General features: G+C 29.5%; 1 protein-coding gene across 4 annotated transcripts in view; it reads right to left on the bottom strand.

Moving 5' to 3' along the window:
- Positions 1–8,414: 8,414 nt before the first annotated feature.
- The window catches only part of LOC130451113 (forkhead box protein P1-like), a 251,029-nt gene continuing 234,202 nt past the window's right edge, over positions 8,415–25,241 (bottom strand). For 3 of the 4 annotated variants that reach the window (XM_056789920.1, XM_056789922.1, XM_056789923.1), the window contains 6 exons: positions 22,281–22,357; positions 22,124–22,225; positions 19,144–19,292; positions 10,795–10,870; positions 10,627–10,742; positions 8,415–10,105 (listed from right to left, as the gene is read on the bottom strand). In XM_056789920.1, the coding sequence (XP_056645898.1) occupies positions 9,880–10,105; positions 10,627–10,742; positions 10,795–10,870; positions 19,144–19,292; positions 22,124–22,225; positions 22,281–22,357 (746 nt within the window). In that variant the 3' untranslated portion in view covers positions 8,415–9,879. The remainder of the gene's footprint in view (positions 10,106–10,626; positions 10,743–10,794; positions 10,871–19,143; positions 19,293–22,123; positions 22,226–22,280; positions 22,358–25,241) is intronic. The other variant, XM_056789921.1, reaches the window with a different exon arrangement.

The raw sequence follows: 25,241 nt of genomic DNA, 5'->3' as shown, positions 1-25,241 counted from the left end.
ACAAATTCATGGATTTTGTGTCCTCTTTAACCATCATTTCACTTTCCCCATTTATTCTCTTTTGCCTAGTATAATTCTATGTACATTGTTACGTATGTAGGTACAAGTTGTTTCACCCTCGCTTTAATTTTGTAACAGAGGTACAAAAAACTAATTGATACATACGAGCCCCGTCCCATTTTAGTTGGCCCACTTAGAAAAATTCGAAATTGTTGAACTTTTTTTTTAAAATGCTAAAAATTAGCTATTAGTAAAATGTTTTAAACTTTTAGTTTTACGTCTAAAATAGGTTTTGGATGAATATTGTCAAATATTTTGAATGATATTTAAAATGATGGAAATAGGTAGGTCTTGTTGATAATAATTTTTTATGCATATAAAAGGGTTCATTGTTTCCAAAATTGTGTTCAAAGTTTCATTAGGTCTAAAATACGCAAATAATAAAGTAGGCTGTGTAAGTCATATTTACACAAACTGTTTTTTTTAAGTGACAGATAAATTTTTGAAGTAATAATTTTTAAAATGGGAAGAGGAAAAGTTATTGATGTAAAAATTCGTTTAATCACAATCAACTTAGAAATCGCGAAAGTTGTAAACATGTCAAAATACAGTATTCGAAATATAGTTCGCTTGTATAAACCAAAGCAAATGGTTCTATTTTCCCTAAACGCCGGTACGTAAGAAAATCGAAATTGTCAGAAAAAGAGAAACGAGCGTTAAAAAGAATAATTCAGCATAACAGACGTGCTAACTATGGTCAACTAAGTGTACTTTGGAGTAATGCAGTGAGTAGGCGGGTTTCAAGATCCACATGGCTCAAAAATTAGGATTTCGGACATACAAGGTGAATTTTGTAACACCTTAGTTTAATACATATTTTTCTAAATTTAAATTTTCTTTACATAGGCCAAGAAAAAGCCATACAGTGGAGCTGTATACATTGGAGTATGAGTCTCGTTTTGAAGTTTGTGCGGGTGACGATCTAAGTAGAGTTATTCGACAAAAAAATGAAGCTTTTCATCGAGATTGTTTTAAGCGGAAAGTAAAATTTCCGGCATCTGTGATGGTGTGGGGCTCGATATCTGCAAGAGGAGTGGAAAAACTGCATTTCGTGAACGGAATTGTCAATACTGAAAAGTACCTGGATATTTTAGAAGAATCGTTGTTACCAACAAGAGAAGTAACTTTAACCGCTGGGAAAGCCTTTATTTTTCAGCAAGATGGAGCAGCATGCCATAAGTCGAAAAAGGCCTTAAAATGGTTCTCATACAACAATATTCCACTTTCAGAGTGGGTTTCAAGTAGTCCAGATTTATCACCAATATAACCACTTTGGCATGAAATGAAAAGCAGTTGCCTGCAAATCCTGCTAGAACTGTCATGGAATTAAAAGAAAGACTACAAGAAATTTGGAATGATTTTACTCCCGAATACTGCCAGAATTTAATAAACACCATGCCTCAAAGAACTACGGCTTAAAAATAAAGGGGATGGTACGCAATGCTTACTTTTTGAAAGTATGTTTAATATTTTAACTTTTGTGATTACATTTGGTTTTTGTTTTTTTTTTGGTTTGTAATTATAACATATGTTAAGACTTGTAACTAAAATGTTTATAGAAAATATAAAGTGCTCATAACGAAACAATTTGCCGGTTTTTAATAGCTGAAAAAGCAATAATTAGTAGTTTTTTTTTCAATTGGACCAACTGAAATGGAACGGGGATCGTACGAAAGTTATATGTGATCAACTCATTTTGTTCAAAAAGATTTTACGATGTTATTATAAATAAATTTCGGGAAATTAACGTCATTTTATTTGAAAGAATCGCACAATTTAATAAACATTATTCTAGAAAATTGGAAAAATGGGTTAAGGAAATCGGTAACTGGAAATAAATTTAAGATATTCAGAACATTGGAAAAGAACTAATATAAAACGTATGAATTACAGCATATTTTTTTAAAGAAAAATAAGTCCAATAATGGAAACTCTTAGATTTCTGCTAATATATGCTGCAAAGGTTGAAGAAAGAGCCTAAATTTATGTGGAGTAAGTATATAATAAACATTTGCAAACAAAAAACTGAAGTCAACGAAAAGTCATTCAAAAATTAAATGTGTACAAGAAACAAAATGTTAACATGAGAACAATGTTTATCACCGTTGAATACTCTTTTATGACTGTTCCTAAAAAAGAAAGTAACTTAACAATATGCTGAAGTTAAGTTTATCAAAGAAAATTGCTTGGTTATTGTAAGTATTTTTTGTACGAATATAGAGATTTTTGAAGAAATTTTTGTAGTTTTTTTCTATTTTCATTTAAAAACTTTCAACTTCCAACTGTATTTCTTAAAATAAGAGGATATGCATATATATTCGAGATCAGAAGAAAATCAACCAAAAAATAGAGAAATCTACATTCAGAAAATATACGAGGGATTATTAGTAATTGTTGAGACATTTTATTTTCGCAGAGTATTGACAGATGACTTTAATTGTTATACAATTGGTGTCTGTTTAGGTAGTAAAAGATTCTAGATATTTAATTTACAGAAAAGGAGACAAGCAACTACCAAAAAATGTAAATATATTAGATGTCGTATTAAAAAATTGTTTATATTTTATTTTGTGATGTGAAATCATTTTGAAAAAATTTAGTTGATTTAGTTGATTTTTTTACGAAAAATCCCGGTAAAATTATGCATCAAAAAAATAGTATAGTTTTTCGTTGTTAACTAAATTAATTGTTTTATGAACAAAAATTTCAGTTTCGAGTGAGTTCGACAAGTATGAATAAATGACTTTATAAATCTCAAAAAAATAAACAGGAAAAGTGTGTGGTTATTACTTAAGAAATATTATTGAAATAAAGATTATATGGTATTTCAAAGAACAGCTAGTTCTTTGAAATACCATATTTCTTAGATTGTTTTTAGAAAATATGAAATAATTTCATATTTCCAGACATTTCCAGAAATTATACAGTAATTTGAACTTTTCTCTAAAATATCTTTTAAAAAAAATTGCAATAAGAAATGGAACTGTGGTAAGTTTTAAATACACAGATTATTGTGTAAATAAATTGGACTTTTTCAACGTAGTAGCTACTTCCACTGTATCCAAATACAAATATGTAACATTATTTTTCGTGCATATTTCTTGTTTCTACGCACACATAGTAAATGATATGCTAAATTTATTATATTTTTTCCTTTTGTTCTAACTGTCCTAAACAAAATTTGTGAAATACTGATCGCTTGTTGCAGTACTATTTCCAAATGTGAAATAAGGTAAGGTTCGTTTTAATACTCTTTTTGGTATAGTTGAATAGATAAAAACATGTCACTGAATTAAGAATTATTAAAGCAGGAAATCATCATTATTATAAGTATTATCATCTGATACCTTATGAAATTGAGAAAATATATCAATAAAAATGGGTTTGTATAGAAATAGTTTATATTTTTATAAATTTTTTCAAGAGCGAAACGTTTGTCTTAACAAAAAACACAGAATCAGAGATCAATTATGATTATATGTTTTTCTTATTTCTATATTTTGATTTATGAACACGGGAATACTTGAAATTCTGGTAAAATTTTATATTCACAAATGGAGCATATAATCATTTCCTTTCAAAATCGATGTCTATTGTTGTAGTTCAACTTAAAATATTTCCAAATATTTTATTTAAAAAATAACACATTAACAAATCCTAGGTGTTCCATTCCATTCAAGAGATGTTGTGTTGAATTAATCAAGGCTTTTTTGCAAAGGCACATGTTAAATAAAACCGTTGATCATCTTGATGTCCATATGCTCATTATTAATGCCTTCTCAATGATTTGCCACAAATGATATATTCCCTATTATATAAAGGATGGGAATAATGGTAGGAAGGAGGTTGATGAATGATAGATGTCTGTATCATAAAAATTTCAACCCCCTTACGATCGTACCTCAACATTTCCTTAAAATTTAATAAATACTGCCAAATATCAGGGTGAATCTTTAAGGTTAGCTTAAAAAAAGAATTTAGAAATTATATAATATTATATAAAATCCCACGAAAACGTTTCACAAATAGGATAGTTTGAAATCAGTGGGATATTATTGGTTGGTATACTTTCTATAAATGAGCTTTTATATACAGATTTCTCCCAATTGAAAACTTAATATGATAGTTATCCAGTATGTTCTGAAAAGGTTTGGCTTTGGGAAAGTATAGATGAATAGAAAAACAGAAATATTTCTCTTACTTTTTAGTGATTGTTTACTTCCTAGCAAAACATAATATGTAATAAAATACGACAAATTGAAGACATTACGCTTCTTCCTTACAAAAGCTAGAACCAATTTTGTACAGATTTTTTAACAACATGTGATTACCATATAGTGTGAGATGCTGAGACTCTAAAATTAAAAACGAGCTAGTTATATTTGGCATTATCTTCAAATGTTGTGCATGACTTTATGTTAGAAATGTCTGTACAGATATTTTTTGACGGCTCAATATTCATCATTAGAATTTCAGAGTTTCGAGTGGAAATATAAAACAAGTGATAATTATTAATAGATTCAAAATAATTACTTTAGCTAGAGAGGGCAATTCGTATAGGCGCTTCTTGGAGTGATGTTTCTCGTAGATGGAATAATTTTCTAGGGACTAATTCCGTACGATATATTCAAAGGAGTAGTAGAAGGCGTTCCAACTAACAGCAAATTAACTATATAAGCCCCTATATAATAGAAATCTTACCATATCCATACCAATACTTCGAAAGAATGATTGAGAATTCAAATATCTGGTTCTACATTATTAAGTGATCTAGAGAGAAAATACAATTGAATTGAAATGATTTAAGCCTGTATCATTTCTAGATCAGAATCAGCGAATGTCGAATGTATTACTACTTGTCAACGCCAGGCACAGATATAATTCATTCTAATGTGATAGTAAGGGGCGTTTTTGTTATGTATCTGTAAATGAGTACCTAGAAATTGAAGTGATCAATCTTTTGTACTTGCCTACTCTATGTCCTTCTTGAACATTATTGCCAAAGCAGTTAAAGAACGTATGGATCCACTTAGAAGTCTTAAATAGCTCATCCTAGCTGCAGAAGAAGAATGGCTGAATATTCCTCAACAATCTAGTGAACGGCACGAGCAGACGTTTTCAAGAGGTATTAATTGGTTTTCTATTGGTATTTAATAATTTTACCAGGTACAAAGTAGGTTCAAACAGACAAATATTGTTTTGTGATTGAAATTTAACAATTTAAAACTAATTTCCAAAAATAATAAAATTGATTCTGTAGATTTGAAGAGCACCAAATTTTTTAATCAATGTGTAGATTCAGAATATATGAATTAAAAGTTACATCAATAGCAGAGTAGTTTAAGAACATCGATTTCCAATACCTCGCTTATTTTGAAAAATAAAGAATTGAACTTGAAATATTTTCCATTCTTTGAAAAGTAACGTCAACATCAGTTTTCATCAAATGTTTCCGTTTGTATATTTTTATTTTAGTTTATTCTAGTGACATAGTAGTTTTCAATGTAGTAATACTAGGAGAAAAGAAAAATTATTATATTTCAGGATTTCTACCAGATATCGTCGTATCTATATTATTATTAAATATTTTTTACTTATAATAAAATATTATTAGTTTCTGATGAACAAGCATCTCTTGAATATCATGAATTTCTCACGATTACCTCGATTAGCACGTGAGTTATTTCCCAAATTAAATGGCAAAAACAAACCGTTCCATTGACATCCAGATAGAACTGAAAATAATTTGCATTTGTTGGTATCAATCTCATAATTGAAAAACGGCTACGAATATATATATATATATATATATATATATATATATATATATATATATATATATATATATCTAAATGTTGTTGATTATAGGTCTCTTCTGTTTCAAAATTAGTTTTTTTTATAGTTGTTAAAGAAAGATAAATTTTGACGTTCCGAATTTTCTTTAAGTCTTTATCAAAATATAATATTGACACTGACAATTTGCTTATTTATATTGATCTATAGATCACCTTCATCATGAATATCAAAATAAGGATAAAATCAACTTTGTTCCAATAAGAAAAATAAATTTTTTCTTGGTTTCTACATCTCAAATATATTAAATTTATTATAATTTACAAAATAGAGCTATACATTTTTTTATCATGTGAACCATTTCTTTGTGTATTAGATTCCGTTTCAACAATTTTTGAATCTTTATAATTGAATTTATGTTTTTTTGATATCTCATGGTTCGTTAATGCAGTCTAGTTTTTTTATCGTATTGATGATCTCAGCCTATTTTCGAAATAATTTGATAATTGTTGGGAAAGTCCTTGTACATATGGCAAGGAAAAATGTTTGATGTTTCGTTTTTGTTTTGTTTTTCAATTGATTGTAGTATCAGTTTATCCTTTTCTTGAATATGTTATTTCCGGATAATTATTTTCTTTCAATGCATTTTTTGCTTTTTGAATAGCTAAGCATCTAAATGCAGGATCTGATAGTTGGACAGATCTATCAGTCAAACTTATTATCACTGATCTTTTTTGTGACATAGGATAAATATCTTGATAACCAAGTTGGTTTCGTATACCATTCTGTTCTTATGTTATTGTTAATTTTATATAATGTGACATCAAGAAAATTGATTCTATTATTTTGCTCAACTTGAAGTTTTTCATGATAAGAATTGAATTTTTTACTTATGTTTTCAATTTGATTCTTTGGTACAGCAGTAATGCAATCATCTACATATCGGAAAAAGAATGGAATATTTATATCAAGTTTGCTTAGGACCGTTTCCTCAAGATCTTCCATTACCAATTACCAAGAAATGGTTCACATTCATAAGAACGAAAAAGCTATAAATGATAAAATGATAAAAAAGATCTAAAATCTATAAAAAAACTAATTTTGAAACAGAAGATATATCAAAAGGTTGAAGAAATATATATATATATATATATATATATATATATATATATATATATATATATATATATATATATATATATATATATATATATATATATATATATGGAATGGAATATGGAGTAACTTTATTCGGATTTTCTTGAGAATCCGTCATTTGAAATTTTGGAAAATATTCCTTTTTTCAAATAGATGGATATAGAAATGGATTTACATAATTGAATAGTCTTTTATATATTAGTTAACCGTAAATATAATCGTCCTAATGACATGAACCAATTGACTTCTATTACTGTGAATGGAATAAAAAATTACACCCTTATGCTTTTTCATTATAAGTTCTATGGGTGTGAAAATATTCAGTACCGTATTCGATTTAATGACATGTAATGATAAATATAATTTCAGGGGAATAGAAGTTCAGAACAGCATTATAAGAATGGCACTAACACAATAATAGAACTAATGTGATAGAAGCAAGGTAAGGAAAGAATTGTTACTCGTAAATTTCTGTTTGGGTAAACGTTATATCCCATCCTTTCAGATGGAACAGTTGATATCTAAGGAGAAATAGTCCATTTTATCCAATATGAACAGTTTTTCTTGCAATTTATGAAAGTAAAAAAATTAAATATGGATTCATTTCAAAACGCAATATAACTGGACTTCCAATTATGTTTGTCAAAAACATCTACTACCCATACCAAGACAGGACTCCTATACAAAGGTGAGGTTGTCATTTACATATGTATCTAAATAACATTCAACTTTCTAACGCTCAATGGAAAAAGTTTGCCTACATCTGAGACATAGAGTATATTAAAAAAAAGACCACCTTTGTTAAAACCAACTAAAAATTGTGCCGGTAGACAAATAAAAATTGATTTGGTGTGTAATAGAATAATAACCACCTCTTCATTACTCAGATAACTTATTTCCAGGAGTAGAATGTTACATTGTTACATACAGAGAGGGACTCGTTCAACTGTGATGTTAAACTATACTGGTTAATAGGTCGAAAATTTCAGGAAGATTTCAGTCAAAAGTACTCAGAATTATTGTAAATGCTTCATGGTATGTACCCGTTATTGCTTGTGACCTTCCAATTAAGTCAGTTGAAGAAGAAATATTCTCACCATATTGAAACACATCCCAACGCATTGGCGTAATTTCGAATGAGACCTCCCACCCAGCGAAGGCATTTTCCGTGTGATCTGCCTGACAGATTTTAGTGTCATAGTGATGTATTGTCCCTCAATTAAACTACTCATATATAAGTGAAACGAAATTGCCTCTAGAAAATATTTCCACAAGATAACTTATGTATTGCTAGTAACCATACGCTCATTTTATATTTTACATATTGCAAATAAAAAATGGCTTGTTAAAAAAATAACATGGAATGCTTGGAATTTATAGGGTAGTAATTTATAGACACAACATTACGGTAACTGATGTACGTTATAATAATAATTTCAGTTCTACAAATAGTCCTGAAATGTCACGAAAAACGAACGAGGAAAACTTACTAAAAGTTACTACACATAATTTTATATCCAATAAATGAAAATTTTTTGGTATTTATATTTGCGTTCTTATTAAAAATAGTTATCACGAATAGAAAAATTATTAAAATGATATATTTACTAAAATATATATTGAAAATTTATATGTTGATATAGGTAAATGTTTGATTTATTTCATGCTCAGAATCGATTGGTGCCATTTTTGGAGTACTTCAATTCTCATAATGAACAAAAAACTTTTTATTTGGTATAAATTTAATAACACTCAGGAGAAATAATTTTCTGACCTTGATTTTTTTGGCAACACCATATATCTAGAACAGACTATGATAACATTATCAATGTTGTATCTTTGTATAAAAATAATTTTTTTCATGAACAACCTGTTTACCTAATTTTGAGTTCGTCTACTCTTTGTTATGCGTAACAAAATGCTCAAAATTCTCAAATTGTGGGACGGTATCTTAGTGATTTCCTACAAATCAATTCATTTTCTTATTTAAATAAGCATCCATCCGTCATTTTTCAGCAGGACAACGTACTTATACATATTTGGAGTTTCTCTAAAAAGTTGACGTTAATGTTTTACCGTGGTCAGCCCGCTCATTAGATAAATATTCAACAGAAGTGTGAGACACGATGAGGAAGAGACTATCTAATCTCTATCAACCTTCGTAGCCTCTGGTGCAGTTAATCCACAAAATTAAAGTTGCTTGGAACAAAGTTTCACAGATATCGAATAGCTCCTTTTGTGTACAGGAAGGTACCAAGCCACGAGATCAACAAACAGTGTATTCAGGTATAGCGTAGCTAAACGCACCACTCATTTTTTTTAAATACATGTTCATAGAAATTTTTGTCATTGTTATCATTTCAATCTCGATGTAAGGTTGGTGCATTACAAATAACAAGGTCGATAAATTATTCCTTATAGGTGTAGCTACTAGTTCCATTGTGTTTTATAGAAACAGTGTTTATTGTGAATAGGTATCTCCATTTATGATGCAATCACAATCTTTAAGCGATCAGTAGTCAAAAATTACTTGAAAATTTACCGAATATTAATTTGAACTAACAGTACATGATAATTAAAATAATCTTTGGCTTAGCCAAAAAAATCCATCGCGTAACAAATAACCCTGTATTAATGATGAAATTAATATCTTTTTCTGATGATACAACACTCGACAAATTTTTCTAAACGATAACAATACCCTTTCATTCATTTTTAATCATATTTTCTATATGTACACACACGCACAAACAAATATACAAAGTTTAAGCCGTCCTTCAATCTTTACAACCTACATACCAATGGAGTTCACGTACATTTGCGAAGAAAAGTTCTTAGAATTCGAGTGAAATGAACACTTTTTTATCACTATTGGTCGATAATGTTCGACTCCGTATGATCTGAAGTTATTGTGAGATCTTCTGCAACGTTTTCTGATTGCTCCTGATCTAAGTCGTCGTACTCTGAGAGCATCTCACGTTTTATCACGTGCTGCATCTCTTGGTCTCTTTCACGTTCGCGCTCGCGATCGCTTCTCATGTGATGATCTTGGATCATTTCTTGCTTAACGTGCAGTCCGCCATTCATGGGCGACCTAAGAAGAATTCCCAATTTATAATCTTTACTTTAGTGATACGGCAATTCAAGTTATCGGATAATATACATCACTGACGTGTTATATATAGTGGTAACTAAGAAACGAAGCACAGAATGGAATGAATAGAATTGAGGCAATATTTAGTAGCTGAGATCAAATCTTATTTTATGCTCTATAGGTTGCTGCGTATCACCACGCGCAACATATTTCTTATCAAGAGAAGATTCTTCCAATTGTTATGATTTTCACAATATTTCATGAAAAAACTTATTATGTATGGCTGAAAAATATGTGGCTTTGTTTTATTTTTTATGTGAAAAACTGGAATTATATAATTTATTTATTATAAAATATATTTGTAGTTGTCTAAGTTATATGAATAATGCTGTAAGTTACTATCAATCTTAACTTTGGAGTCATTTGTAAATAAGTAAACAGAATTGTTGACAAATTAGAGTAAAAAGTCTAATTGGAATCAGAGCTGATGTGTCTCTGGCTGTTGAACATATCTTTCTCACCTGATTAAATGGTCATGGGGAGGTGATTCTGACCTGTCTCTCGTTCGACTGACAAGCAAGGCGGAATTTGTCAAAAAAGACAGATTGTTCTCCTCCATCAAGGAAGCCTGCATAAACTTTTCCAAAATTAGTTACAGCATTATGTTTTCTAAAACTTAAAATAACTACCTGAACATTCGACGCTAGATGATCACCATATATTGTTGGACTGTGGTTCATGGTGGGACTCTTTGAAGTGGCACCCCTGTATATATAAAATTTAAATAAATAAATTTTTTCACATATTAACTAGTTTTTTCAACATGTAGAGATTAGAAGACACCAAGATTAACAAGAAAGCAGAAGAATTTAAAAGAAGTTAAGAAGTTAACGTACCCAATTTTGATAGCGATTCCAAAATTTTATGGTCACTGAGAGAGCAAAAATGTCAAAAAACTAAGGAAATTTAAAACGCCATTTTCGTATTCATCTAAACAAGAGTAGAAATGAATATGGTTTCAAATGGGTTGTATTTATTTTTAAGGTAGATTTTTGAAATAATGTGGAATCAAAGCAATTGAAATTGTTTAGTGCTCAAGAAAACCGAGACAGAATTGCAATTTTTAAATGATTACTGATGTTTTATAGTCACTTCTAGGTATTTTCATAGAGCACCCCCACGCCTGTTAATCACTATTTCCAGCTTTTGGCAACTTCATTAAAGTTGTCTCAAGCCTATTTACTTCACATATATCAAAGTCTGCATTTTGTCACAGGGTGGTCTACTTTGTTCCAAATAGTTACTGCTTTGTAATGTTCAGAGGTAAGTTTAACGTTTAAATTAATAGGGCATGTTTCATCTGCCTTATTAGTGACATATAAGTTATCTCACACAAATCACGAGTAGATTAAAAAATATTTTGGTATATCTTTATATGTAATATTGAAATAAATACATAAGAATCTGTACATGTATCCTTCTAGCCAGTAACAAAAGTCATTGAGATGTTATACGAAAAGGCATTTATAATTTCATCCACTTAATTTAGAAATCAAGCTAATATAATAAAACTACTGAATGTGATGTGAGCCAAATGTTCCTGTATGTCTACTAAATACCTGTTGCGGCTTTCTCTTTTTAAGGTGACTGACTGACCAAGTGACTCATTGACTTATTGCGAAAACAATACATAAATCAAAAATAGAAAAAATATATTAATACAGGAACGTCTACGGTGAGATTATGAGATAAAGACAAGAGAAAACGTTAAAAATTCAAAAATTTGGTATTGTGGAATAATAGTGCGAAATATGGCTAGAGTCAAAATTAAAATTCAAATATTACGATATAGGGGTTGTTTCTGAATTCATGAGACAGAATTTAGGAGGTGATTGCTCGTACGAAATTAAGATGGGGCTTTCCTATAATAAAATTTCTCCAATTCAGCCCTTTTCGAGATATCACCGTTAAAATTATTTTTTTTCTAAAATTGCAGTGAAAGTAGAAATTCGAATGTCTGTAATTTTCGAGTACTCACAAAAGACTAATTTTTCAATATTTCTGTTACGGGGGTGAAATCAGCAACCCTTAGTTTATTTCATACCAAACTTTTTTTCAAGATGAAATTTTATGAAGTAAAACTATAAATTGTTTTATTTAAAAAAATATTTCATTCTTAATTTTTTTCTCAATACCAAAAGCTGTAGAGAAAAAAAATTATAACACCATAATTTATATTTTTTTTATTTATAATAAAATAATAAACACCTCTAGCCAATATATGTGTCATGGATTGCAGTCACATTCAAAGATTTGAGGTGTATTTCTTAGGGTGTCAAGTGCTATTTGAATACGATTCTTCAAATCGTTGATATTAACTATGGGTGTCATGATGACTAATACTTTAATTTTACCCCCGTATAATGAAACAGGAATATTGAAAAAATACCCGTAGTTAGTTCTTTGCGAGTGGACGAAAATTACAAACTTTCAAGTTTTCTAGCATGACTGAAATTTTAGAAAATAACAAGAACTCAATTTCAGTCACTACCTTTTAGGGGTCATATCTCGGAAAGGGAGAGGCTGAGAAAATTTTGTTATAGGTAAGACCCATTTTAATTTCATACGAGCAATCACCTCCTGAATTTTGTCGCATGAATTTAGAAACACCCTGTATATATAATTCATAATTAACTACTCGAGGTAGATATTGTTGAGCTTCCACAAAGACTACAGATAATGCAGGTTGAATGAAAAATGAAACGTTATTATTCAATAAGAAATGATGTTGTGTTTACTTCAGTTAAATAGCATAATATAAATTAATATAATCTATATTATGCTATTTAACTGTTTGCGATATTTTCGCCTTTCTATTAAATCCACAATACCAATATAAAATTTAGTAAGAAACAATTTTAATCTATACAATAAATATTATCAACAATTTTACCTGGTTATGTATCTTACCCTTTAAACCTTGTGATGAAATGCATAGAGACGATTATCACATTCATTCAAAAGCATGCTACACGATACATGTATCATTTTTCATCATCTGGAGAAAATTGATCAATTATCAAGTTCATTGCCTTTGTTTATAAATATTATTATACTCGATCTTACTTCATTTACATCTTTCATAATAAAAACTTCACGCCCCATAACGATAATACATCCAAATAGAAATTTCTAATTTTCTTCTATCATTATTCATATCACAAGTAAATATACCGTTATTAAAACTATGAAATATGGGATTCTAACTTCAATATTAATAAAAAATATGTTATGATGTTCTGTATACTAGTTTATCCAAAATAAGTTAGTCAAGAATTTGAGAATTTTCTCAATATGTGGTAATAGGTATTTTTACTGTATTATACTATATAAGAAGTGAATTACAGTACGTGAAATACCAACCCGGCGCCTCACAACGTGGTGGATAGGAGGTAGCCGAGGTCGCAATGGTTCAAAGCTGCTACTATGTCTTACTTGTTCTCCGCACAACAATGAATTGCAAGTATTATTTCAATAATAGAAAATACTATGAATGAGAATGGGGAAACAGGAGAAGGCATGGGTTAAAAGATATATATGCTCGATATCATTAATTTCGAATTTTTTTGATAGTATATAGGTGGGTAGTTTCAAGTATAATTTAAAAAGAAATCAAAGACAGATTTTTCTATCCCATAGGAGCCAATTTTTTGTCACACGGTATTAAAAAACATAGTAACTAATGCTTTAAATTCAGTCCATAGATCCCCCAAATAAGTTAATAGTCGAAACGTGTCTAGATGGTAAAAATCATTAATTACTGGGTACTGTATCATGTATCTACTATCTGCTACTATCTAATATGGCTCATTATTAAAGTTAGTTCTTAAAAAGAGTAGTTTTAAATACCTGTTAAATCAACACGAAGTATTACAGTGTGAAAATATTTTTATTCGTCATTCAAAATAGATGAATTTTAGTGCTCGATACTTTAGAGAAAATATATCTAATTGTTTATTTTAAAGTTTCATTATCGAACAATAACTTCCCGTAATACATCAAACAATTATTATTACGATTGTATATTATGATCAATTTAATTGCTAATTTTTTGTCTCACTTTGCTCATGCTGTTTGGCATTAGCATAAAACTTGTTCAATTGAAACAATTTAGAATTTGTCGGTTTAATTTAAAATATATTCTTGCTTAAACAATGTTCAAAATGTTATTAGATATAAAACATTTATACGGTATATGCCTGACTAAAAATATGCAATTATAACATAACTCAAATTTATCGCCAACGCCAAACGTGGAATTTTGAAAAAAATAAAAAAACAACATTCATGCGTTCCCTCATTAAGTAACTCAATCTAAAGCTCAGAGTCTCCTAACAAAGAGAATAAAAGTGTAAAATTTACGTCCGACAAAAATTGATTTAAAAAATGATACATATACGTAGTAATGCGCTAAACCAAACATTCCGAAGCCGGGCACTCTATGTTGGTTTTTTCTATGCTCTAATATTGCCTGAACACAGCCGCTTGCCTATGTTTTTCAAGCATGAGGGATTTTCATAAGCGTCGCCTTTTAACAAGAAAGGGTCTTCTAATAAATTAAATACGATTATTTTCTGTAAATATTTTTTTTTGTTTTTGTTTTTTTGTTTAATAAAACTTGTTCAATATATATATATATATATATATATATATATATATATATATACTTTTGTGCTGTTTTATTATTTTATTAAACAAATAACATAGAATATCTAAAATATTACACGTGATAGCGATTCATAAATTACAGGGAAATATTTTACCTATTTGTTTCTATCTTGTAAATTGTAGTATGAGTTTACGTACGTATAGTAAAAATTAGTGTTGAGTAGATAATATTATTATTCATTGAAAGGATAACTTATTTTTTAGATTGCGAAGAAATATGTGAAAGTAACTCTCGAAGGAAAACATACAAGATAACATAAAATAACTAATGAAATTAAGGACTGAATAACAGTTCGAAATGCATCTCAACACAAAACATTTTATGTAGAAGTAACAGATCATTGAGAATAATGAATGAAGCACATAGAGAATATTATGAGACATATTGTTTGACATACTTGAATATATCAGACACTTGAGTATGAGACAATGAAATGGAAATTATAAACTACTCGTATATGGGATATGGGATGCAAAAAAATTATTGTATATAATCGGATAACTAGAAATTGTTCTGAAGACGAGTTCTTGAAGACTAAGTAAATCTCTTATATCATCTTTGAGTCTTAAAAATTGGAAAATTTAAATACTCTACAAAAGATTTACAGATATTTTGTTTCAAAACAATAATTATAAAGACGTTTTGAAAAGCAATATTAATTAGAACATTTATTACTTTGTAGTAAATGTAGAAAAACTAGATTATTTTCTCATTTTCCATCTGATAGATTTTGAATAACCCAGATTTGAAAAAGTCGACGCTTATGTAGATTTAGGTAGGTCTATGAGAACATGTGTCGTGTGCCTACATTTAAGCAATTTTCTGAATATTCCGTTCTTTTTTTCGATAGTTGATAATTTTTACCGAATACACGTTCGCCGGCTGCATTGCATTTTCGTACCGATAACACGACGTATATAAATGGGCAGATAGGTGGCAAGAGCTAATTGCTACGTGTTATGTTGCTTGCGCAAATAAAAATTTCAAAAACAATGTTGATTGTTCTATCAGATTTTTTGGTAACGAATAGTTATCATGTTTGAATTGACAACGAATCCTTGTGAATACATTGTGTTGTTCAGAAAAAATAAGAATACGTATTTCCAAAAGTCAATTTTCTAATGTTATTCACCAGTACTGTGATTTGTTCCGTTGATTAGGATGTCTTCATGTTATTTTTGCAACATCAATCTAGCGATTTTGATTCTCTATCAAGTACGCTTGTTCTTCTCTTATCTGCAAGACATAAATAACGGATCATATGTAAGAATAGAGATTTCCAAGTACAAATTCCGTTGTTGGAAAACACAAATCATTGTCTCCATTTCGGCATTAAAATTTCCTTATTTGGTCAGCAATTTATATAATTTATACTATATTAATGATATTAGGCAGATAATTGGAAAATAGCCGATACATTCGAATAATGGGGTTTACTGAGTGTAAGTACATTCTGAGAAACACAGATCACAGAAACATTGGACTATTGAATCATGTTTACTAGGTTGAATTTATTTATATATATATATATATATATATATATGAGATATCGCAGATCAATGCAAAAGGAGCTACTATTTTGTATATGAAATAATGGCGTGTTTTGCTAATTCTCAAAAATTTATTTCTATTTTTACTGACAATGTAATAAGATCATGTCTGAATGAACCAAATAGTTTTCGCACTGTTTGCGTTAGATTATGAAATTGGAAATATCATGAATTTGTTTACCTAGTATTCGAAGGAACACTTGGCAATCGGATAAACTTCGAACAACGCAATTTGGGGCCAATTTGAGGGAAAATAAATATAGAATCAATATGGAAGGGTGCTCATATTGATGACTGGATGACTTTTCTTTTCGTTAAACACAGGTTTTCTCTGTGTATTCACATAATAAGATGTTAAACCAGCATTTACAGAGGAGCAAATCGGAGCGTAGAGTCTTTTTTTATCGTAAAAACTACTCTGATCGTTTTGGTAAGAAGCGGGGTGGAAATAGACTACATTGCCCCCAAAGAGCACAAAAAATTTATTGTGTTTCATGACTCCATTTTATACAAACTTTGATTAAAATGCAAATAAATCTCTGTGAACAATTTTTTGATTTCTCATGCTTGCATCCGCGTTAGTTGTTAAGTTACTGTTTAATATCAAAGGAGAAAACTCGTTACAGCCCGATAAATCATTTCATTAGTTAGGAATCGAATATTGTTTGAAGGAAGGATTGTTTGCTTATTTTGATAGTATATCTGGATTCACACAATACCAATGATTGTCAATTGTCATTCCTAGGTGAAATGAAGTACGATAAATACGATTAGTCCGTATGTGGTGATCTCATTCCAAATTTTGTGTAATAATTAAGTTAAACTCATTGACAATATATTTTAGTTGTCAATTTTATTCCTCTAATTTTAAAATTTTTTTCGCATTTTATTTTAATATTATAATTGCTCGAGTAACCAGCTAGTTTTGTGAGTGAAGTATAAAACTTTCAGCTGTATTGTGTGGAATGAATTTGACTGACGTGTTATAGTTTCTCAGTGAACTGCATTTAATTGGATGAAAATGTGTTTCTATACGGTCACTTTATATTATGGGAAGTAACATGCAGGATATGGCAAGCAAAAGCATTAAGAGACGTGTTGTGTCTGTGTCTTGCTTCGGTACTCTACATGTCATTGTTAAAATTACATTATTTTTTAAAAAAATAAAATAACGTTAAATAATTGAGAATTCTAAGCTAACTCGACATAACGAACTACATTCCAATATTATATATTTTTTTGTCAAATAATCCGTTCCTTCTGCATAAACTTTATCTAAATATTGTAGTTTTCTTTTTTATTCAATTTATAGGAAGTTGGTAAATTCATATGAAAATGGTTATATTGAATTCAATTATTTGTTGCTATCAAGAGAATTACGTGTAATAGAAATGATCTCAGAGTTAATATAAATCAATATTTATTTTTTGAAACAATATTTTTCTGAAATAAAAATAACACTTTATAGTGAAGTATGAGTAAAATATTATTTTCTCCATTAATATTTTATACTTCAGGTTTAATTTCAATGATGTTTATAATAACGAGAAGTGAATAATTTGTGTTTAAATCTATCAGTACATAAATGAGCTGTTTATAATCTCATCACTAAGTAAAAAAGTGAATTCAAAATATCTACAAATAATACGCAAATATTTATCTTTTCAAAAAAGAATAGATATTCATTATAAAATTTTTCATTACCTAATTCAAATAATAAATTTTATCAACATACCAGTTACGTGTCTCTTTAAAATAGTAGTAAATATTACATGAATACTAAAAAATAATAGGAAACTTTGAATGCTAAAAATTATCAAATTAATTATTTCATTTATAGCTTAACAGAAGTTATATAAAAGAACATTGTTGGTACAGAAGGAACAGTGGTGTGTTATATTGTTAAGTACAAGCATTTGAGCAGCCACCAGCTAAGCTTGAGCCTATAGAGCCGAGCAGACAGCAGCACACGACGGCAGGTACGGTGACGTCATGTTAAAGACGTCATCAAAAGGTGCTTACTGTGCGCAGTGGGGTGGAGTGGGTGATGGGGTTGGGTCATATTTCCGCGGCCGACCACGTGATAGGTGGCGGCGCTTCACGAATTCGGCATCGTCCACCATCCAGAAAGACCCAAAGTCGTCTTCGTAGCGCACAAAACACTTGTGGAGTGACAGATTGGTGCGAATCGCATTCTACACACGCAGACCCAAGAAAGAGAAAGATAACAATCAAGTAAGGCCAAGGTAAGTTTTTGGGCGACACCTGTACTTTATTTCATATACCTTTGAAGATTAGGCGCTTGACCTGGTGATTTCCTGTTAGTCGCCCAAGCCAGCGGCTTAAGGACATGCGGTTACTGAACCGGCTACACACTCCCGCATTCACACCACACAAGCCACACATGTTAGGAGCTTTCGATACTACAAGTTTACAGTATTATTAAAAAATATAATAATAATTTCCATTCGCCAAACAGGATTCTTAAAAAAATCGAAAAAAATTATCCATTAAAATATACTTTATGAGCATATCAATCAATAAAATTTGAAATAACAAAAATAAAGTGTATTAGAATGCACTGTGAGATAGCTTGACAAATGTATATTAGTGTAGTCGAAAGCACCTTTGTTATGATTAATAATAAAAAAAGTGATTATATGAAAAAGATTTAAAAAGAGATTAGAAAAAGGTATATATAAAAATCACAAAACACACAATGTACAAAGGTGAAAATTGTTGGATCCTGGATGACGTACCCGACGACTGGTTGGGCCAAAGGACCCGACGAACATCGCTGCGGCCTTCTCTTGTAGAATTCTACTTCGTCCACTGTCCAAACTGCCCCTTTCACATTCTCCACACGCATGAAACATTTGTGGAGTGACAGGTTGTGTCGTACTGCGTTCTAACAACAAATTAAACACCGCCAAATAAAAAATGGCGCCACCGGCTTCTTATGCAAGTAACGCCATTTTGACAAAGACTAATATAACTTTACAATCACAAATGAAGTAGATAATAATTGAAATTGATTCATAATTGTATATATTTTCAGTAAAATTAAATAAGAAGTGAATCAATATAACATTCAAGTTCAGTTCAAAACATGTGAGCGTTGTTAATACTATTTTATAAGATAAGAAGGCTATGCTAAGATTTTGCAGATCTCAATATTTGGTGTTAACATTAAAAAAGTTACTGTGCTATTTTGATTTCTTGAAAACCGTCTATTTATATCAATTTAGTATCACTAACGAAAATGGTGTAAAGTACTGCGAAACTTTTGATTGTTACATATGTAATAATTTCATTTGTCATAGGTTTTCCCTGAAAATAACTTTGAATTGGATGATGATGGAAATGAAATAAATAAATATTGTAAAAATAATTTCAATCGAAAATTCATTTGGTTTGTAAGGTTATATTCATAAATCATAAAAAATAAATAAATTCTATTGTGATTGAATAGTTATGGAAATAAAAGCATGATGAATAAATTCAGGAGTTAAATAATTTTACAAATGATACAATTAAAATAAACACACATGCAAGGCTAAAAGCATGTAAAACTGTTCCTGAAAATGACTTATTTTAAAATATAGAAAAAATTGTTTACCAAATATAGGTATATCACAGTTCATGGCTTAGAAAAAAATAAATTTATCTGAAAAGTTATTTCAAAATTTCATTTTTATTGGTCTTGATAAAATAGTTTGTGGTTGAACGTCAAGAAAATTAACAAAATTTCCGTCGTAGAGTATATACCTCAGAAATATTAACCAACTAGACCAATTTGTTTCATTATTTTCTAGCAACAGTCGTGTTTGTAAGAGAACAAACCAATAGCTTGTGGTATAGCACAATTATCACAAATAATAAACAGACAAAAATGTTTTATTATGCAGTTATATAATAAGTTTCTTAGGACACACAGTCTATTATTGGTAGGATTGATATGGATCATGACCACTAAACAGAGAGCAACATATTACGAGATTGGCCAATAATTTCTACTTGATTCCTTATAATCGTTTATCATGCAATGTATTTGAAAACATGATCGTAGCTAAGAGAGAAATCTCAAGAATCTTACAATTAAGAGCCCAACTTTTGATCAGAAAATTTGCACTTGTTAGTAAGATTTGGAATTGACAAGCTTATTAAGAACAAATACCGTCAGATCTCAACGTTACTCAGTGTTACTTGGTAAAATTTTGCATCAAAAATAACGATTTACCACTGATCTGTGAACTCCAAATGCTGCCGTACAACTATTGAAGGTTAAGCCCAAAATTAGCCAAAAACTTTCGAAAATGAGTGAAGTACATTTATAAAAGTGAGGTGATAAATATCAAAAGGAACAAAATTATGCATGAACATTTTTAGATGAAGAAACTTTAGTCCACATTTGCTCATAGTGTAATGAAACAATTTAGAATTTGGAAGACATGGAATTTTGTTTTCCATTGAGTGCTGTTGGAGATATTGGATCAATTGGGTAACGCAATTTAACGTAAAATTCATCATTAAGGAAAACCGTTATACAATCGATGTGAATGTTTGTGCAATTGGATCAATTTAGAATCTTCTTAGTTCACCAGATCATTCCTAGCACTCCAGAAAAAGAAAATCCTGAAACTTTTATTATGATAAAAGTTATATCTTCTCATAAGACATCATCGATAGTTTAGAAAATTTTAGAATAATTATTGTATTACTACTCGTAAGTAATGTGTCTATATTGAAATTTTGTTAAACATTGCTAACAAATCTATTAAATACGTGATTTGTCACGTGAGAAACTTTTACAAAATAGGATAGTAACGTAGAACTAAAAAAATGTTGTGAACAATTTTTGTAATAAAAAAAATCATAGAGAGATGAAAAAGACCATTTCAATCAATGACATCTAAATCTATGATCATAGAAAGAGCCCCAAATATATATAGCTTCCAGCCATATTTTATTCCATGATTCTAATGATTCTATCGTCGATATGTGTCGAAGATCACTTCAACAAAGTAAAAACATGTGCATCTTTCTGTTTTTCAATTTCTAATTCTCACGTACACAATCCACACATTATATTCCATTTTTGGTTTTTTTCAGCTTTTGTTAAGCCTGAATCGGCTTTCTAGTACGGTAAATATATAATAGATCAAGAACAGTTAGTTACAAAGGCAGGAGAAATATGGAAAATAAAACAGGAGACCCAAAATAGATGAAAATGGACACAGCTGTGATTTCACGAAATTTTAGAACCACCGACATCGGCTGGAGTACCATTCAATTAAGGCTTTTTTCATAATCGGTTTTGTGAAATTTTTAAGGACAAAAAATAGTTTGTATATGGATAACAATTTTAGCGCTAAGGAATTAGGATTCTAATGAATTTTCATTTTGAGCTTAAAAAGATTAACCATACAATATCTAAAATAGTGATTGTCACATGGAAAAAAATTGTTAAGAAGTTACTATATCAATAAATTCTTCAGTATAATCCGTTTGTTGATTTTCTTGATCATTTCCAGTATGATATTCTGTAATTTCTGTATTAAAATATTGCGAATTTAAACACAAACTATTGTAGAGCTGCGAATACCATACCGAATTTCAACCCAACTATATAATAACTATGAAATATCTTCATAAATGCATTTGCAATGTGAATTTCAATGCTTACCAATATTAATGTTTAGATTTCGGTCATTAAATAAAATAAAAATTACACAATACCTTCCAAGTTGCCGCGTTTCTCCTAAAATAGCAAAATGTGTTTTGGAACCAATTGTAAATTTCGTTGAGTGTCAGTTGTTTATCGGGTGATTCGATAATGGACTAAAATCGATTAAACGTATTACTATTCACATAGTTTTTTACTTCACGAGCTTACCTGTCGAATTAAAGAAGCATATGTGAATGGGGGTCTTACATCAGCGTTCTTGTAAAATTCCCTATTTCTTTGAATTTCTGAAAATTTAGAGTTTTATAGGTATTGATTGAAAACTGATGCAACAAAATTACGTCTCATACGATTATATAATTAAATTCAGTTACTTCCTGAGCAATTGTTGTATAGTTATGCATTTCATGTGGACTCTGATATAAAACGGTATGTTCAATAATCATTATATCGCCTATGTAGCATTTTATTTAGTTCCTTTATCACATTATTGTACTCGTTGTAATTTGGAAACATTGTCAGTGTTCAAAATTTTTAAGAAAAATCTATATATTATACTAACATCAAATGAAAATGAATTTCTTAAACATTATTTATTTTTATTAAAAAATTAACCCCAAAAATATGTTTTATTAATTATTTCGGATATAATATAATATCGGATTAAGCCTCAAAAGTATGTATTTATGCCATTTTCACTTATAAACTATAGTCTTCATTTTAATTAATTATTGTAACTGAAGTGAGTTTTTTTAATCAAAATAGAATATTAGAAACAAAAACAAATTTTAAGTATTTTAAGTTTGCTAAGGACTTCAGCTATTTAAATACCTCAAAAACATATGAAAACTGAGTCACGGAAATACCTTGACAGGAAAAAGTGTGTTGAAAAAATTTCTGGTTTAGATTGGTTGCAGAAGAAAGTACAGTGACGTACAGATTTCAGGTATATAAATTTGACATAAAAGGGACATAAAAGAGAACATAATTTCAAGATATAAATCAATTTATTTATAAAATGAATAGAGTTCATGTTCTTTTTTATTTGAACAATTTTATTATAAACTGAGGAAGAATCTGTTACTTGAATATTTTTTGTTTCATATCAATTATTAATGTGTAGTAAAAAAATGAAGGACATTTTTTTCTTTTTTGACTAGTGTAACCTTCATAAAAAATTTTCTCAAGGTACACAATCTATATTGTAAAGGTTCAGAATATTGGTTGTATTGTAAACTTGTATAAATAAATTGTTGAATGAAATGTTGGTCAATTTTTTGGTAGATAAATTGTCCTCTCCCCTATCCTTAATATTGTACGATAACTAATTCAATTCAACAAATGAAAAAAGAATAACCAATATATCGGAGTGTTTTTCACGTAAAAAACTTGAAAATCTTTCATCGGTTGTTTTTAGAAAATTAATATCCAAAGAATTCGATGAAAACATACAAACTGATCTTTAAATATAGATATCACTTTTGAAAATATTAGAAATTTCTGTGATGCTCTATTACAATTTTTCGTCGATAAATTCATGAAATGGTATCAAAATAGAACTTTCCAGCTATATATATATATCATGAAATTACAAACACAATACTTCTAAAAATGAAATCTTATTATATAAAAGTTAAATTGATATTTTCAATTTTCCCAATGTAAAAAATTGCATTCTCTGTAAAAATTATGATAATATAAATATAAAGGACATTGTAGTCAAAATTAAAAAAATCGGATTTTCTACACATAAATGATTGTAGATTGTGTCTCATTAAATGTGCTTTAGCGAAATGAGTAATGTATAATGACCAACTTACGAATTTCTATGTACAACCTGATAATAGTTTTTCAGACTAAATGGAAAATTGTATATTTTTTCATAGAATGGAAAGGTTAACCACTGTGTTTGATTTGTAATCGAGCAGTTGCTGTCTCAAAAGTCAATTAATCAAAATATTTCGCTCTCAAGAATCAATGTTGCTTCAAGAATAAATGATTTATCTCAAAATTTGGTTCGTCAACTGCAGGAGGAAATTAAGGAATTTTCACTGGCTGTTGACGAGAGCACTGATACAGTTTTTATACAGTAACTTTTAATTAACCGAAGAACTATTAAAGTGCGTTCCATTGACAGGTGTTACAACAACAAATGATATTTATTCTGCAATTGAGCATTTGATAGCAGAATATGAACTGGACTGGAATATATTTAGCAGCACAACTACGGATGGCGCTCCTGCCATGGTTGGCAAACATTCGAGCGTTGTAACTCAATTAAAACAGAAAACGTCAGGGAATTTGGTGAGATTTTATATCGGGAATCATTGGCATAAAAAAATTTGAAAATGGATCATGTCATATAACCTATAATTAAATTTTATAAGGAGCAGAGGACTAAATCACCGACAGTTCAGGCAATTTTTACAAGATTTGGACGAAAAGTTTTCTGATGTCCCTTATTTCAGCGAAGTTCGTTGGCTCAGTCGAGGAGTAATTTTGAAAGATTTTTTGCATTAGGTGACCCTATTAAAACTTTCATGTTAGAAAAAGGCAATTGATTATTAAAAATCAAACCTTGGACCATTTCCTTCATTTAAAATCATTTAGCACACTAAACCAAAAAAAATTGGATCTCAACTTCAGTAAAATTTGATTACGGAATTCAACAATCGTTTTGAAGACTTTCACAAAATGAATGAAATGAAATTCCCAATTTTCAGCAATCCATTTAATTTTGAAGCTTCACAGGCACCAGTTTATTTGCGGAGTTGATAGATTTTCAATCGGACAGTATTTTGAAAGAAAAATTTTATGATATTAACGCTCTTACATTTTATATACAATATTTCAAGAATATGGATAATTACCCGGAATTAATAAAGCACGCAGCACGCATTCTCTGGATGTTTGCTGGCACCTATTTATGTGAGCAGAGGATTTCCGTCATGAAAATAAATAAGAACAAACATCGCACAAGACGAATGAACAAAATTTAATATATAACCCTCTGCAAAATTGAGTTTGACACCTCTGATTTAGGTTAATCCTGTGCAATGAGATATAGAAATGGAAAACTCATTTTAGAAATAATCTTAAGATGAGTTTAAGAAAGTACACAAATTAATATGCGAGTACTATGCACTTATGTCTCACAACAAGGTTTGATGT

The sequence above is a fragment of the Diorhabda sublineata genome, chromosome X (assembly GCF_026230105.1).
Source record: "Diorhabda sublineata isolate icDioSubl1.1 chromosome X, icDioSubl1.1, whole genome shotgun sequence".
Taxonomy (NCBI): Eukaryota; Metazoa; Arthropoda; class Insecta; order Coleoptera; family Chrysomelidae; genus Diorhabda; species Diorhabda sublineata.
This window is presented reverse-complemented; position numbering and strand designations above follow the sequence as displayed.